The sequence below is a fragment of the Gymnodraco acuticeps genome, unplaced genomic scaffold (assembly GCF_902827175.1).
Source record: "Gymnodraco acuticeps unplaced genomic scaffold, fGymAcu1.1, whole genome shotgun sequence".
Classification (NCBI taxonomy): domain Eukaryota; kingdom Metazoa; phylum Chordata; class Actinopteri; order Perciformes; family Bathydraconidae; genus Gymnodraco; species Gymnodraco acuticeps.
In genome coordinates, this window is record NW_022991254.1 from 29,113 (window position 1) to 45,521 (window position 16,409).

General features: G+C 46.7%; 1 protein-coding gene across 1 annotated transcript; it reads left to right on the forward strand.

Moving 5' to 3' along the window:
- Window positions 1-2,067: 2,067 nt before the first annotated feature.
- LOC117561971 (solute carrier family 22 member 6-like) lies at window positions 2,068-13,920 on the forward strand (the record flags this gene model as incomplete). Its single annotated transcript, XM_034239709.1, has 5 exons — window positions 2,068-2,198; window positions 4,661-4,828; window positions 6,454-6,527; window positions 6,615-6,744; window positions 13,817-13,920. Coding segments are annotated over exons 1-5 (503 nt in total), but the record flags the coding sequence as incomplete, so codon positions are not given.
- Window positions 13,921-16,409: the final 2,489 nt, after the last annotated feature.

The window sequence follows — 16,409 nt, forward strand, 5'->3', positions numbered from 1 at the left end:
GAGCTGTATTTATCAGAGCCTCTCAGTCTGAGCTGTAGTTATCAGAGTCTCTCAGTCTGAGCTGTAGTTATCAGAGTCTCTCAGTCTGAGATGTAGTTATCAGAGTCTCTCAGTCTGAGCTATAGTTATCTCTCTCAGTCTGAGCTAGTTATCTCTCTCAGTCTGAACTGTAGTTATCTCTCTCAGTCTGAGCTGTAGTTATCTCTCTCAGTCTGAGCTGTAGTTATCAGAGCCTCTCAGTCTGAGCTGTAGTTATCAGAGTCTCTCAGTCTGAGCTCTAGTTATCAGAGTCTCTCAGTCTGAGCTCTAGTTATCTCTCTCAGTCTGAGCTGTAGTTATCCCTCTCAATCTGAGCTGTAGTTATTAGAGCCTCTCAGTCTGAGCTGTAGTTATCAGAGTCTCTCAGTCTGAGCTGTAGTTATCAGAGTCTCTCAGTCTGAGCTGTAGTTATCTCTCTCAGTCTGAGCTGTAGTTATCATAGCCTCTCAGTCTGAGCTGTAGTTATCCCTCTCAATCTGAGCTGTAGTTATCATAGCCTCTCAGTCTGAGCTGTAGTTATCAGAGCCTCTCAGTCTGAGCTGTAGTTATCAGAGCCTCTCAGTCGGAGCTGTAGTTATCCCTCTCAATCTGAGCTGTAGTTATCAGAGCCTCTCAGTCAGAGCTGTAGTTATCCCTCTCAATCTGAGCTGTAGTTATCAGAGCCTCTCAGTCTGAGCTGTAGTTATCAGAGCCTCTCAGTCTGAGCTGTAGTTATCAGAGCCTCTCAGTCTGAGCTGTAGTTATCAGAGTCTCTCAGTCTGAGCTGTAGTTATCAGAGTCTCTCAGTCTGAGCTGTAGTTATCAGAGTCTCTCAGTCTGAGCTGTAGTTATCTCTCTCAGTCTCCGAGTCTCTCAGTTGAGCTATAGTCTCTCCTCAGTCCTGAGCTGTAGTGAGTATCTCTCTCAGTCTGAACTGTAGTATCTCTCTCAGTCTGAGCTGTAGTTATCTCTCTCAGTCTGAGCTGTGTATAGTTATAAAAGCCTCTCAGTCTGAGCTGTAGTTATACAGAGCCTCTTCCTGTCTGAGGCTCTAGTTTATCAGAGTCTCTGCAGTCTGAGCTATAGTTATCAGAGCCTCTCAGTATGAGCTGTAGTTATCTCTCTCAGTCTGAGCTGTAGTTATCAGAGCCTCTCAGTCTGAGCTGTAGTTATCTCTCAGTCTGAGCTGTAGTTATCAGAGCCTCTCAGTCTGAGCTGTAGTTATCTCTCAGTCTGAGCTGTAGTTATTTCATAAGAGGTGTAAAACCTGAGAGCATTTTAAATCGCATTTGAACTAAATGCTTGTATAATCTGTAGTTGCATTTGTATTATTGATTTAATGTGTGAACGAGACGATATAGAGAAGGTTAAGCTGTCATTATTAGGCTGTAATTAGTTATATACTGTTGGAATGGTAAGCAGGCCTATTGTTTTTGGATATTTGTGGAGTCAGGTGGTCCGTTTGAGTGTCCTTGGTATGAAAAGGTTTGAGAAACACTGCGCTAGTGGATTGTCAAAGGGGGATTCCCCCTTGCGGGAAATTATACAGATGGTTAGTCCGCCCCTGCAAAATGTCTATGCACACGTTATTATTAATAATTAAAAAATAATTGATAAAAAAATGTATAAATGTTTTTTAGTTTTTATTTTGTAATAATCTCACACTGAGTACACAGTACAATTAATACACTGAGTATATATACAAGTGTACTCAGTGGATTCAGTGTCCTTGTTGTATGTGTACTCAGTGTACTGTGTACTCAGTGTACTTACTGAGGGTAAAGTATGTCTCGCTGCAGTAATCCTTTAAGAAGTCTCGACAGACTGAAAATACTTCACTGACCTGCAACTCACTGCTAATATACAGTATTATATACAGTATTATATACCGTGCTATATACAGTATTATATACAGTGCTATATACAGTATTATATACATGATGTCTAATGTAATATAGAGAGTGTTATACACATTATATACAGTATACACAGTATTATATACAGTATTAGTACATTATGAGTATTCTCTCTTGTCCCCCTGCAGGTTCAGGAGGGAACTGACACTGAGATCCAGAAACTCCACATATTATTTATATTTATATTTGTCATCAGTATATAAAGTATTATTTGAAGACGTAGAGAGGAAGAGGAGGATGGGATTTGCTGAGCTGCTGGAGGAGGTGAGACAGTTTCTCTAACCCAGGGGGTGAGACAGGAGGTGAGCCAGTTTCTCTAACCCAGGGGGTGAGACAGGAGGTGAGACAGTTTCTCTAACCCAGGGGGTGAGACAGGAGGTGAGCCAGTTTCTCTAACCCAGGGGGTGAGACAGGAGGTGAGCTAGTTTCTCTAACCCAGGGGGTGAGATAGGAGGTGAGACAGTTTCTCTAACCCAGGGGGTGAGACAGGAGGTGAGACAGTTTCTCTAACCCAGGGGGTGAGACAGGAGGTGAGACAGGTTCTCTAACCCAGGGGGTGAGACAGGAGGTGAGACAGGAGGTGAGACAGTTTATCTAACCCAGGGGGTGAGACAGGAGGTGAGACAGTGTATCTAACCCAGGGGGTGAGACAGGAGGTGAGACAGTTTCTCTAACCAAGGGGGTGAGACAGGAGGTGAGACAGTTTCTCTAACCCAGGGGGTGAGACAGGAGGTGAGAAAGTTTCAATAACCCAGGGGGTGAGACAGTTTCTCTAACCCAGGGGGTGAGACGGAAGGTGAGAACGTTTCTCTAACCCAGGGGGTGAGACAGAAGGTGAGAAAGTTTCTCTAACCCAGGGGGTGAGACAGGAGGTGAGAAAGTTTATATAACCCAGGGGGTGAGACAGGAGGTGAGAACGTTTCTCTAACCCAGGGGGTGAGACAGGAGGTGAGACAGTTTCTCTAACCCAGGGGGTGAGACAGGAGGTGAGAACGTTTCTATAACTCAGGGGGTAAGACCGTTTCTCTTACCCAGGGGGTGAGACAGAAGGTGAGAACGTTTCTATAACCCAGGGGGTGAGACAGGAGGTGATACAGTTTCTCTAACCCAGGAGGTGAGACAGTTTCTCTAACCCAGGGGGTGAGACAGTTTATCTAACCCAGGAGGTGAGACAGTTCCTCTAACCCAGGGAGTGAGACAGGAGGTGAGACAGTTTCTCTAACCCAGGAGGTGAGACAGGAGGTGAGACAGTTTCTCTAACCCAGGGAGTGAGACAGGAGGTGAGACAGTTTATCTAACCCAGGGAGTGAGACAGGAGGTGAGACAATTTATCTAACCCAGGGGGTGAGACAGGAGGTGAGACAGTTTCTCTAACCCAGGGGGTGAGACAGAAGGTGAGCCAGTTTCTCTAACCCAGGGGGTGAGACAGAAGGTGAGAAAGTTTATATAACCCAGGGGGTGAGACAGTTCCTCTAACCCAGGGGGTGAGACAGGAGGTGAGAACGTTTATATAACCCAGAAGGTGAGAAAGTTTCTCTAACCCAGGGGGTGAGACAGGAGGTGAGAACGTTTCTCTAACCCAGGGGGTGAGACAGGAGGTGAGCAAGTTTCTATAACTCAGGGGGTAAGACCGTTTCTCTAACCCAGGGGGTGAGACAGAAGCTGAGAACGTTTCTATAACCCAGGGGGTGAGACAGGAGGTGAGACAGTTTCTCTAACCCAGGAGGTGAGACAGGAGGTGAGAAAGTTTATATAACCCAGGAGGTGAGACAGTTTATCTAACCCAGGAGGTGAGACAGGAGGTGAGAAAGTTTATATAACCCAGGAGGTGAGACAGTTTCTCTAACCCAGGGGGTGAGACAGTTTCTCTAACCCAGGAGGTAAGACAGGAGGTGAGAAAGTGTCTCTAACCCAGGGGGTGAGACAGTTTCTCTAACCCAGGAGGTGAGACAGGAGGTGAGAAAGTGTCTCTAACCCAGGGGGTGAGACAGTTTCTCTAACCCAGGAGGTGAGACAGGAGGTGAGACAGTTTCTCTAACCCAGGGGGTGAGACAGTTTATCTAACCCAGGAGGTGAGACAGGAGGTGAGAAAGTTTCTCTAACCCAGGGGGTGAGACAGAAGGTGAGAACGTTTCTATAACCCAGGGGGTGAGACAGGAGGTGAGACAGTTTCTCTAACCCAGGAGGTGAGACAGGAGGTGAGAAAGTTTATATAACCCAGGAGGTGAGACAGGAGGTGAGAACGTTTATATAACCCAGGAGGTGAGACAGTTTCTCTAACCCAGGGGGTGAGACAGTTTCTCTAACCCAGGAGGTGAGACAGGAGGTGAGCCAGTTTCTCTAACCCAGGGGGTGAGACAGGAGGTGAGAAAGTTTATATAACCCAGGAGGTGAGACAGGAGGTGAGACAGTTTCTATAACCCAGGAGGTGAGACAGGAGGTGGGACAGTTTCACCACCTGCCTCACCCCCTGTCTCACCCCCTGTCTCACCACCTGTCTCACCCATCTCTCACAACCTGTCTCCCCCTGTCTCACCCGTCCCTCACCACCTGTCTCACCCCCTGCCTCACCCCCTGTCTCACCACCTGCCTCACCATCTGTCTCACCCATCTCTCACCACCTGTCTCCCCCTGTCTCATCACCTGTCTCACCACATGGCTCCCCCTGTCTCACCACCTGTCTCCCCCTCTCTCATCACCTGTCTCACCACCTGTCTCACCCTCAGGCTGGGGGCTTTGGCAGATATCAATGGCTCCATGTGACTCTCATCAGTTTACCTGGTCTGATGATGGCCAGTCAGAACCTGCTGAACAACTTTGTCTCAGGAAGTCCCGCCCACCACTGCAGCCTACCGACCAATCACAGCAGCCGATACAACCTATCCCACTACCAGGTGACCCGTCTGTCTGTCTGTCTGTCTCTCTGTGTCCGTCCCTCTGTCTGTCTGTATGTCTGTCTTTCTGTCTGTATGTCTGTCTCTCTGTCTCTCTGTATGTATGTCTGTCTGTCTGTCTGTCTGTCTGTCCTTCTGTCTGTCTGTCTTTATGTCCATATGTCTGTCTGTCTGTCTGTCTGTCTGTCTGTCTGTCTGTCTGTCTGTCTGTCTGTCTGTCTGTCTGTCTGTCTGTATGTCTGTCTGTCTTTCTGTCTTTCTGTCTGTCTGTCTTTCTGTCCGTCTATATGTCTGTCTGTCTTTCTTTCTGTATGTCTCTCTGTCTGTCTGTCTGTCTGTCTGTCTGTCTGTCTGTCTGTCTGTCTGTCTTTCTGTCTGTATGTCTGTCTCTCTGTCTCTCTGTATGTATGTCTGTCTGTCTGTCTGTCCTTCTGTCTCTCTGTCTGTATGTCCGTATGTATGTCTGTCTGTCTGTATGTCTGTCTGTCTTTCTGTCTTTCTGTCTGTCTGTCTTTCTGTCCGTCTATATGTCTGTCTGTCTTTCTTTCTGTATGTCTCTCTGTCTTTCTGTCTGTCTGTCTGTCTGTCTGTCTGTCTGTCTGTCTGTCTGTCTGTCTGTCTGTCTATCTTTCTGTCTGTCCGTCTGTCCGTCTGTCTGTCTGTCTGTCTGTCTGTCTGTCTGTCTATCTTTCTATATGTCTGTCTGTCTTTCTGTCTGTCTATCTGTCTGTCTGTCTGTCTTTCTTTCTGTCTGTCTCTCTGTCTCTCTGTCTGTCTATCTGTGTGTCTGTCTGTCTGTCTTTCTGTCTGTCCGTCTGTCTATCTATCTGTCTGTCTGTCTGTCTGTCTGTCTGTCTGTCTGTCTGTCTGTCTTTCTGTCTGTCTGTCTGTATGTCTCTCTTTCTGTCTGTCTGTCTTTCTGTCTTTCTGTCTGTCTTTCTGTCTTTCTGTCCGTCTATATGTCTGTCTGTCTGTCTTTCTGTCTGTCTGTCTTTCTGTATTTCTGTCTGTCTGTCCGTCTATATGTCTGTCTGTCTTTCTTTCTGTATGTCTCTCTGTCTTTCTGTCTGTCTGTCTATCTGTCTGTCTGTCTGTCTGTCTGTCTTTCTGTCTGTCCGTCTGTCCTTCTGTCTTTCTGTCTGTCTGTCTTTCTTTCTGTATGTCTCTCTGTCTCTCTGTCTGTATGTCTTTCTGTCTGTCCGTCTGTCTTTCTGTCTGTCTGGGGAGGCGTGTGGTGCATTGGGTTGTGAGTTGGTATTCGGATCAGGAGGTCACAGGTTCAAACCCCACTGCAGTCAGCATGTCGTTGTGTCCCTGGGCAAGACACTTCACCCCAAATTGCTCCTGTGGGGATTGCCCACAGTATTGAGTATGTAAGTCGCTTTGGATAGAAGCGTCTAACAAGTGACATGTAATGTAATGTCTCTCTATCTTTCTGTCCGTCTGTCCGTCTGTCTCTCTGAACCGGTGATAGTTAGATGAATGTGATTGGTAGCTGTCAATGAATGGATGGCTGTGATTTGTCGCAGTCACTGAATGAATGGATGTGATTGGCCGCTGACACTGAATGGATGGATGTGATTGGCTGCTGTCACTGAATGGATGGATGTGATTGGTTGTTGCAGGTAGATGAGGAGCAGCTTCTGAGGGCCTTCATCCCGATGGACTCTTCGGGAAGTAGACTGGACCGCTGCAGGAGGTTTTATTATCAATATCTTCATTAATATATTACTAGTGTTGATTGGTTAACCTCCCTGTGACAGTACTTCCTGTTTGTGTTGTTCAGGTTTGTGGAGCCTCAGTGGCAGCTGTTAGCGGCTAACAGTTCAGCTAACGTTAGCCAGATCCCAACCGAGGGATGTTTGGACGGATGGACCTACGACCGCTCAGAGTTTCTCTCCACCACTGTGTCCGAGGTCAGAGGTCACCATATCCATCTGGCTAACGCTAACCACGCTAACGCTAACCAAGCTAACGCTAACCACGCTAATGCTAACCACACTAACGCTAAGCATTATTTACATTACATATCATTTAGCTGACACTTTTATCCGGTGAGACTTACAGTCGGTGCAGAACCACAAAGAATCAAACTCTGACAACAGGAGCAGACACAGTGCATCCAGGAAGTATTCATACCCCTTCACTTTTTACACATTTGACATGTTACAGCCTCATTTCAAAATGGATTAAATTAATTTGTTTTCTCAACATTCTACACACAATACCCCATAATGTCAAAGTGAAAAAAGTTTTTAAAGAAAGGTTGCAAATCTATTAAAAATAAATACTCAAATATTGAATGTGCTTAAGTATTCACACCCTTTACTCAGTACTTTGTTGAAGCACCTTTGGCAGCAATTACAGCCTCAAGTCTTCTTGAGTATGATGAGCACACCTTTCTCTGGGCAGTTTCTTCTCTGCAGATCGTCTCAAGCTCCATCAGGTTGGACGGGGAGCGTCTTTGCACTCAAGGACATTCACATACTTAACCTGAAGCCACTCCTCTGTTATCTTGGCTGTGTGCTTAGGGTCGTTGTCCTGTTGAAAGGTGGACCTTCGCCCCAGTCTGAGGTCCAGTGCGGAGCAGGTTTTCATCAAGGATCTCTCTGTACATTGCTGCATTCATCTTTCCCTTGATCCTGACTGGTCTCCCAGTTCCTGCTGCTGAAGAACCTCCCACAGCATGATGCTGCCACCACCATGCTTCACTGGACGGATGGTGTTGGCCAAGTGATGAGCGGTGCCTTGCTCCATGGAGGCTTTCATGTGCCTTTTGCTGAAGAGTGGCTTCCTTCTGGCCACCCTACCATAAAGGCCTGATTGGTGGAGTGCTTCAGCGATAGTTGTCCTTCTAGAAGGTTCTCCAATCTCCACAGAGGAACACTGGAGCTCTGTCAGATTGATCATCAGGTTCTTGGTCACCTCTCTGACTAAGGCCCTTCTCCCCCGATGTTCAGTTTGGTTTGGGCGGCCAGCTCTAGAAAGAGCCGTGGTGGTTTCAAACATCTTCCATTTGCAAATGATGGAGACCACTGTGCTCGTTGGGACCTTCAATGCTGCAGACATTTGTATGTTCCCTTCCCCAGATCTGTGCCTTGATACAATCGTGTCTCTGAGGTCTACAGACAATTCCTTGGACCTCATGACTTGGTTTGTGCTCTGATATGCACTGTCAACTGTGGGACCTCATATAGGTGTGTTCCATTCCAAGTCATGTCCAATGTATTGCATTTACTACAGGTGGACTCCAGTCAGGTTGTGGAAACATCTGGAGGATGATCAGTGGAAACGGGATGCACTTGAGCTCAATTTTCAGTGTCATAAGAAAAGGTGTGAGTACTTATGTACATGTGATATTTCATTTGATTATTTTCAAGACATTTGCAAAAAAATCTTTAAAAACATTTTTCACTTTGTCATTATGGATTATTGTTTTTGGAATGTTGAGTAAAACAAATAATGTTATCCATTTTGAATCAGCTGGTCTGAGACCAGAGCTCCAGATAGAGAACCTGAGGGGAAGGGTTAGGGTTACCTAACAGCTAGCAGCTAACAGCTAACAGCCAACAGCTAGCAGCTAGCAGCTAACAGCTAACAATTGTCAGGGTTGCCAACTCTCACGCATCTGGTGTGTGACACATGCTTTCACTCTCAATCTCACGCTCTCACACTGCCCAATCTATTGTCACGCCAAAAACAAGATGAACCGGCGATCGTTTTTGGTTGGTTATTTACAATGTTGAGTTGACAGCTGCTCAAGCTGTCGATCCGCTCCCTCCCCGCCCCCACCACTCTTAACAGCGTTAACAGACAGCAGAGCAGTGGGAGCCGGTTGGTCATCCCCGACCCGTATTGCGCAGATCTCATATCTAGTAGAAATGATAAAAAGTAAAAGTCTGCTGCTTATTGTTCTACTAGGCCAAAATAGAGTCAAAGAGTATATGAGAGTGAGAGTGTGTTAATTAATATATTTGGCAATTTGGAGTAAGTCTGTAGATTTGTTTGTGTGTGTATAGGCCTCTCACAATCATTAATTTTGTTGGATACATTTTCCCGGAAATTATTACGATAAACGATAATATTGTCGGAACCATTGTATGACCATTTTAGACCACTGACAAGTACATCCTTTCAAACTGCTAGTCACATCCTCATGTAAATGGCAAATTATCGAGGTCAGAAAAGTTATCGAGTTAATTTTTGTTGATCGTACGATAAGTCAATTAATTGCTTATCGCGACAGGCTTATGCTCACAATAAAACAGTGGAAACAAACATGTGTTTGACTTTCATTAGTGAATGAAACTTTGTGCCCTTTATAGTCTGTGTCCAATATTGTGTATTTGCATATATTGTATATATATCCTATATATATGCTAAGGTCCCACTACTGACACGATAGCAGTCATTCAGTGCGCATATGTGTAATTAAACCCATCATATCAAAATCTCACTCCAGCCAGGTACCCAAAGTTGACAACCCTGCAATTATCTCTCACCTGTCTGTCTCTGACCTGTCTGTCTCTGACCTGTCTGTCTCTGACCTGTCTGTCTCTGACCTGTCTGTCTCTGACCTGTCTGTCTCTGACCTGTCTGTCTCTGACCTGTCTGTCTCTGACCTGTCTGTCTCTGACCTGTCTATCTCTTAACTGTCTGTCTCTCACCTGTCTGTCTCTGACCTGTCTGTCTCTGACCTGTCTATCTCTCACCTGTCTGTCTCTGACCTGTCTGTCTCTGACCTGTCTGTCTCTCACCTGTCTGTCTCTGACCTGTCTGTCTCTGACCTGTCTATCTCTCACCTGTCTGTCTCTGACCTGTCTGTCTCTCACCTGTCTGTCTCTGACCTGTCTGTCTCTGACCTGTCTATCTCTCACCTGTCTGTCTCTGACCTGTCTGTCTCTCACCTGTCTGTCTCTGACCTGTCTGTCTCTGACCTGTCTATCTCTTAACTGTCTATCTCTCACCTGTCTGTCTCTGACCTGTCTGTCTCTGACCTGTCTATCTCTCACCTGTCTGTCTCTGACCTGTCTATCTCTCACCTGTCTATCTCTCTCCTGTCTATCTCTCACCTGTCTATCTCTCACCTGTCTGTCTCTCTCCTGTCTATCTCTGACCTGTCTGTCTCTGACCTGTCTATCTCTCACCTGTCTATCTCTCACCTGTCTATCTCTCACCTGTCTATCTCTCACCTGTCTGTCTCTCTCCTGTCTATCTCTGACCTGTCTATCTCTCAACTGTCTATCTCTCTCCTGTCTATCTATCACCTGTCTGTCTCTCTCCTGTCTATCTTTCACCTGTCTATCTCTCACCTGTCTGTCTCTCTCCTGTCTATCTCTCACCTGTCTATCTATCACCTGTCTGTCTCTCTCCTGTCTATCTCTGACCTGTCTGTCTCTGACCTGTCTATCTCTCAACTGTCTATCTCTCTCCTGTCTATCTCTGACCTGTCTGTCTCTGACCTGTCTATCTCTCAACTGTCTATCTCTCACCTGTCTGTCTCTCTCCTGTCTGTCTCTGACCTGTCTGTCTCTGACCTGTCTATCTCTCACCTGTCTGTCTCTCTCCTGTCTATCTCTGACCTGTCTGTCTCTCTCCTGTCTGTCTCTGACCTGTCTATCTCTCACCTGTCTGTCTCTCTCCTGTCTATCTCTCTCCTGTCTATCTCTCACCTGTCTGTCTCTGACCTGTCTATCTCTCACCTGTCTGTCTCTCTCCTGTCTATCTCTGACCTGTCTGTCTCTCTCCTGTCTGTCTCTGACCTGTCTATCTCTGACCTGTCTGTCTCTCTCCTGTCTGTCTCTGACCTGTCTATCTCTCACCTGTCTGTCTCTCACCTGTCTGTCTCTGACCTGTCTGTCTCTGACCTGTCTATCTCTCACCTGTCTATCTCTCACCTGTCTGTCTCTCTCCTGTCTATCTCTCACCTGTCTGTCTCTCTCCTGTCTGTCTCTGACCTGTCTGTCTCTGACCTGTCTGTCTCTCTCCTGTCTGTCTCTGACCTGTCTATCTCTCACCTGTCTATCTCTCTCCTGTCTATCTCTCTCCTGGCTATCTCTCTCCTGTCTATCTCTGACCTGTCTGTCTCTCTCCTGTCTGTCTCTGACCTGTCTATCTCTCACCTGTCTGTCTCTGACCTGTCTGTCTCTGACCTGTCTATCTCTCTCCTGTCTATCTCTCTCCTGTCTGTCTCTCTCCTGTCTATCTCTGACCTGTCTGTCTCTGACCTGTCTATCTCTCACCTGTCTATCTCTCACCTGTCTGTCTCTCACCTGTCTATATCTGACCTGTCTGTCTCTGACCTGTCTGTCTCTGACCTGTCTATCTCTCTCCTGTCTATCTCTCTCCTGTCTGTCTCTCTCCTGTCTATCTCTGACCTGTCTGTCTCTGACCTGTCTATCTCTCTCCTGTCTATCTCTCACCTGTCTATCTCTCACCTGTCTGTCTCTCACCTGTCTATCTCTGACCTGTCTATCTCTCACCTGTCTATCTCTGACCTGTCTATCTCTCACCTGTCTATCTCTCACCTGTCTGTCTCTGACCTGTCTATCTCTCTCCTGTCTATCTCTGACCTGTCTGTCTCTGACCTGTCTATCTCTCTCCTGTCTATCTCTCTCCTGTCTGTCTCTCTCCTGTCTATCTCTGACCTGTCTGTCTCTGACCTGTCTATCTCTCTCCTGTCTATCTCTCACCTGTCTATCTCTCACCTGTCTGTCTCTCACCTGTCTATCTCTGACCTGTCTATCTCTCACCTGTCTATCTCTGACCTGTCTATCTCTCACCTGTCTATCTCTCACCTGTCTGTCTCTGACCTGTCTATCTCTCACCTGTCTATCTCTCTCCTGTCTGTCTCTCACCTGTCTATCTCTGACCTGTCTGTCTCTGACCTGTCTATCTCTCACCTGTCTATCTCTCACCTGTCTGTCTCTCTCCTGTCTATCTCTGACCTGTCTATCTCTCACCTGTCTATCTCTCACCTGTCTGTCTCTCTCCTGTCTATCTCTCTCCTGTCTATCTCTCTCCTGTCTGTCTCTCACCTGTCTGTCTCTGACCTGTCTGTCTCTTTCCTGTCTATCTCTCACCTGTCTATCTCTCTCCTGTCTGTGTCTCTCCTGTCTGTCTCTCACCTGTCTGTCTCTGACCTGTTTATCTCTCACCTGTCTGTCTCTCACCTGTCTGTCTCTGACCTGTCTATCTCTGACCTGTCTGTCTCTGACCTGTCTGTCTCTCTCCTGTCTATCTCTCACCTGTCTATCTCTCACCTGTCTATCTCTCACCTGTCTGTCTCTCTCCTGTCTGTCTCTCACCTGTCTGTCTCTCTCCTGTCTGTCTCTCACCTGTCTGTCTCTGACCTGTCTATCTCTCAACTGTCTGTCTCTCACCTTTCTGTCTCTCTCCTGTCTATCTCTCACCTGTCTATCTCTCACCTGTCTGTCTCTCTCCTGTCTGTCCTCTCACCTGTCTGTCTCTCTCCTGTCTGTCTCTCACCTGTCTGTCTCTGACCTGTCTATCTCTCAACTGTCTGTCTCTCACCTTTCTGTCTCTCTCCTGTCTATCTCTCACCTGTCTATCTCTCACCTGTCTGTCTCTCTCCTGTCTGTCTCTCACCTGTCTGTCTCTCTCCTGTCTGTCTCTCACCTCTCTGTCTCTGACCTGTCTATCTCTCAACTGTCTGTCTCTCACCTGTCTGTCTCTCACCTGTCTGTCTCTGACCTGTCTGTCTCTGACCTGTCTGTCTCTCTCCTGTCTATCTCTCACCTTTCTGTCTCTCTCCTGTCTGTCTCTGACCTGTCTATCTCTGACCTGTCTGTCTCTCTCCTGTCTATCTCTCTCCTGTCTATCTCTGACCTGTCTATCTCTCACCTGTCTATCTCTCACCTGTCTGTCTCTCTCCTGTCTATCTCTCTCCTGTCTATCTCTCTCCTGTCTGTCTCTCACCTGTCTGTCTCTGACCTGTCTGTCTCTCTCCTGTCTATCTCTCACCTGTCTATCTCTCACCTGTCTGTCTCTCTCCTGTCTATCTCTCTCCTGTCTATCTCTCTCCTGTCTGTCTCTCACCTGTCTGTCTCTGACCTGTCTGTCTCTCTCCTGTCTATCTCTCACCTGTCTGTCTCTCACCTGTCTGTCTCTGACCTGTTTATCTCTCACCTGTCTGTCTCTCACCTGTCTGTCTCTGACCTGTCTATCTCTGACCTGTCTGTCTCTGACCTGTCTGTCTCTCTCCTGTCTATCTCTCACCTGTCTGTCTCTCTCCTGTCTGTCTCTCACCTGTCTGTCTCTCTCCTGTCTGTCTCTCACCTGTCTGTCTCTGACCTGTCTATCTCTCAACTGTATGTCTCTGACCTGTCTGTCTCTCTCCTGTCTATCTCTCACCTGTCTGTCTCTCACCTGTCTATCTCTCACCTGTCTGTCTCTCTCCTGTCTGTCTCTCACCTGTCTGTCTCTGACCTGTCTGTCTCTGACCTGTCTATCTCTCACCTGTATGTCTCTCACCTGTCTGTCTCTCACCTGTCTATCTCTCACCTGTCTGTCTCTGACCTGTCTGTCTCTCTCCTGTCTATCTCTCACCTGTCTGTCTCTCACCTGTCTGTCTCTGACCTGTCTGTCTCTGACCTGTCTATCTCTCTCCTGTCTGTCTCTGACCTGTCTGTCTCTCACCTGTCTTTCTCTCACCTGTCTGTCTCTCACCTGTCTGTCTCTCTCCTGTCTGTCTCTGACCTGTCTATCTCTCACCTGTCTGTCTCTCACCTGTCTGTCTCTGACCTGTCTGTCTCTGACCTGTCTATCTCTCTCCTGTCTGTCTCTGACCTGTCTGTCTCTGACCTGTCTGTCTCTCTCCTGTCTGTCTCTGACCTGTCTGTCTCTCACCTGTCTGTCTCTCTCCTGTCTGTCTCTGACCTGTCTGTCTCTGACCTGTCTATCTCTCTCCTGTCTGTCTCTGACCTGTCTGTCTCTGACCTGTCCGTCTCTCCCCTGTCTGTCTCTCAGTGGGACCTGGTCTGTGGTCTCCGGCCTCTCAAACAGATGATCCAGACCATCTATATGGGGGGCGTTCTGACAGGAGCCATTGTGTACGGAGGGCTGTCAGACAGGTACAAACACACACACACAATACACACACACACACATTGCATATATATATAACACACACACACACACTGTATATATAACACACACACACTGTGTATATATATATATATATATCACACACACTGTATATATATATATATATATATATATATATATATAACACACACACACTGTATATATCAGTGTTTTCCCTATATACAAATAGCGCCGCTGCTAGGGGGCGTCAGCCAGGCATCCTAAATATATTTTCTTTACTTTTAATTTTTTATTAAAATAATAATAAGTGGCGACCCTTTTTCATTTTTTATTGTTTGTTATGTGGATTTGTAGTATTTGTGTTACTGTATGTTCAATAAAGGTGTATTTTTGCTAAATCTTGAGAGATTGCCACTGTATGTACTAGGCAGGGCCGATTTTTGGCATAGGCGGTCGCCTAGGCCCTAGGGCACCCGATCTGGGGGGTGCTGCGCTGGTAGCTCTGAGAGGGGGAAAACATTTTTGACCTTTATCGCTCATCCTAATTTTCGGCCTTGATGTAACAACATTCATAATTAAGTAAATGTAACACCCTTTTCACCTCGGTTACACTTTTCATTTGCCCTGTACGATGGGCGCTGTAAGTGATGAAAGTGGGGGATGTTGGCTTATCTGGCACCCGCAGCTCACAGCCAAAGTGCGAGCGAGAGAGCGAGCGAGGGAGAGAGAGAGGGCGCACCGGTACCGACGCTGTTGTTATTAGAATCTGGTGCTAGCTGCGCTAACGGATATAAGAAGTAGATGTTTCTACAACCAGGGTGGAGGAGAGCTCTCCTGTCAGACTGAGAGGCTCAGTGAGGTATAGGACTCTCTGAGTGTTTAGATAGTTAATTGTAGTCTAAGTCATCTCAGAGGGTCTCAAACGTTTTGACCACAATTTATGTAAACACATATTTCCAAGGCACTCCTTTATAATTATTAGGATAAATAAAAACAGGTTTGAAATCATTCCAATGTATACTATAGGACAGTAAACCAAACATATCGTTTAAAGTTGGAGAGATACAAAAATATGCATAAATAAATGTTAAGGTAAAATAAGATATGAATGAAAAACAAAAATAAAACAAGTTACATGTATTTGTTATTGGCTATGGTAGGTTATTGGTTATGTTCACATACTTATTTGATTATTAAAATGTAAACCGATCTTTTTCATATGGGTGTTTTAGAGTTGTACCCCCTAGGTCAGGTCTCTAGTAATTGTGTGCTCAAAGTGCACCAGATTGAAGCATTTTACTTTAAAATCTTCCCGGGGGGGGCACACCCCCGGATCCCCCTAGAGGATGTGATGTCCACCCCCCAATTCAAACATCTGAATACAATACTGAATACATTTGAAGCCATTTTTACGTATATTACCTATGTCAATAGGTTTCTGTTTTTGTAGTGTATTTGTCTTTTGTGGAGATCTTTAATTTATTCTTTATATATAAAATATCGCCTCAGGCAGCAAATTGGCTAGAACCAAACCCTGCCCCTTGTACTACTAGGCCTCAAGAGCCTTCTTGTGCTGGCAGAAACAAATCGGCGGGGTGGGCACTTCGCACGTGCACAAAAAAAAATGCCATGCACTCCGCGCTCAACATTATGCTGGGCCCACGTGCCTTAGCAACCGCTGCTATGATTCCATCCTAGGGAAACACTGGTATATATAACACACACACACGAGCTGTGAGCAGCAGCCAATCAAAAGTGTGTCCTCAGGTAATGGGAGGCCGGTCTGTGGCTGATCTGGTCCTACCTGCAGCTGGGGGTCCTGGGGTGGCAGCTCGGGCTTTTCCTTCCTTCGTACTCCACACTACTGCGCCTTCAGGTTCCTGAGCGGCATGGCTGTCTCTGGAGTCATTCTGAACGGATTCTCTCGGAGTACTGTCTATCTATCTGTCTGTCTGTCTGTCTGGTCGTCTGTCTGTATGTTCCTGTCTGTCTGTCCTGTCTGTATGTCCTGTCTGTCTGTCTTTCTGTCCTCTGTCTGTCTGTCTGTCTGTCGGTCCTGTCTGGATGTCTGTCTGTCTGTCCTAGTCCTGTCTTGTACTGTCTGTCTGTATGTCTGTCTGTCTCATTCTCTGCCTGTCTGTATGTCTGTCTGGTCTGTCTGTCTGATCTGTCGGTCTGTCTGTCTGTCGTTCTGTCGTACCTGTCTGGTCTGTCTGTCCTGTACTGTCTAGTCTCTGTCCTGTCTGTCTGTCTATCGGTCTGTCTGTCTGTCTGTCTGTCTGTCTGTCTGTCTGTCTGTCTGTATGTCTGTCTGTCTGTCTGTCTGTCTGTCTGTCTGTCTGTCTGTCTGTCTGTCTGTCTGTATGTCTGTCTGTCTGTCTATCTGTCTGTCTGTCTGTCTGTCTGTCTATCTGTCTACCTGTCTGTCTGTCTGTCTGTCTGTCTATCTGTCTGTCTGTTGTCTGTCTGTCTGTCTGTCTGTCTGTCTGTCTGTCTGTCTGTCGTCTGTTCTGTC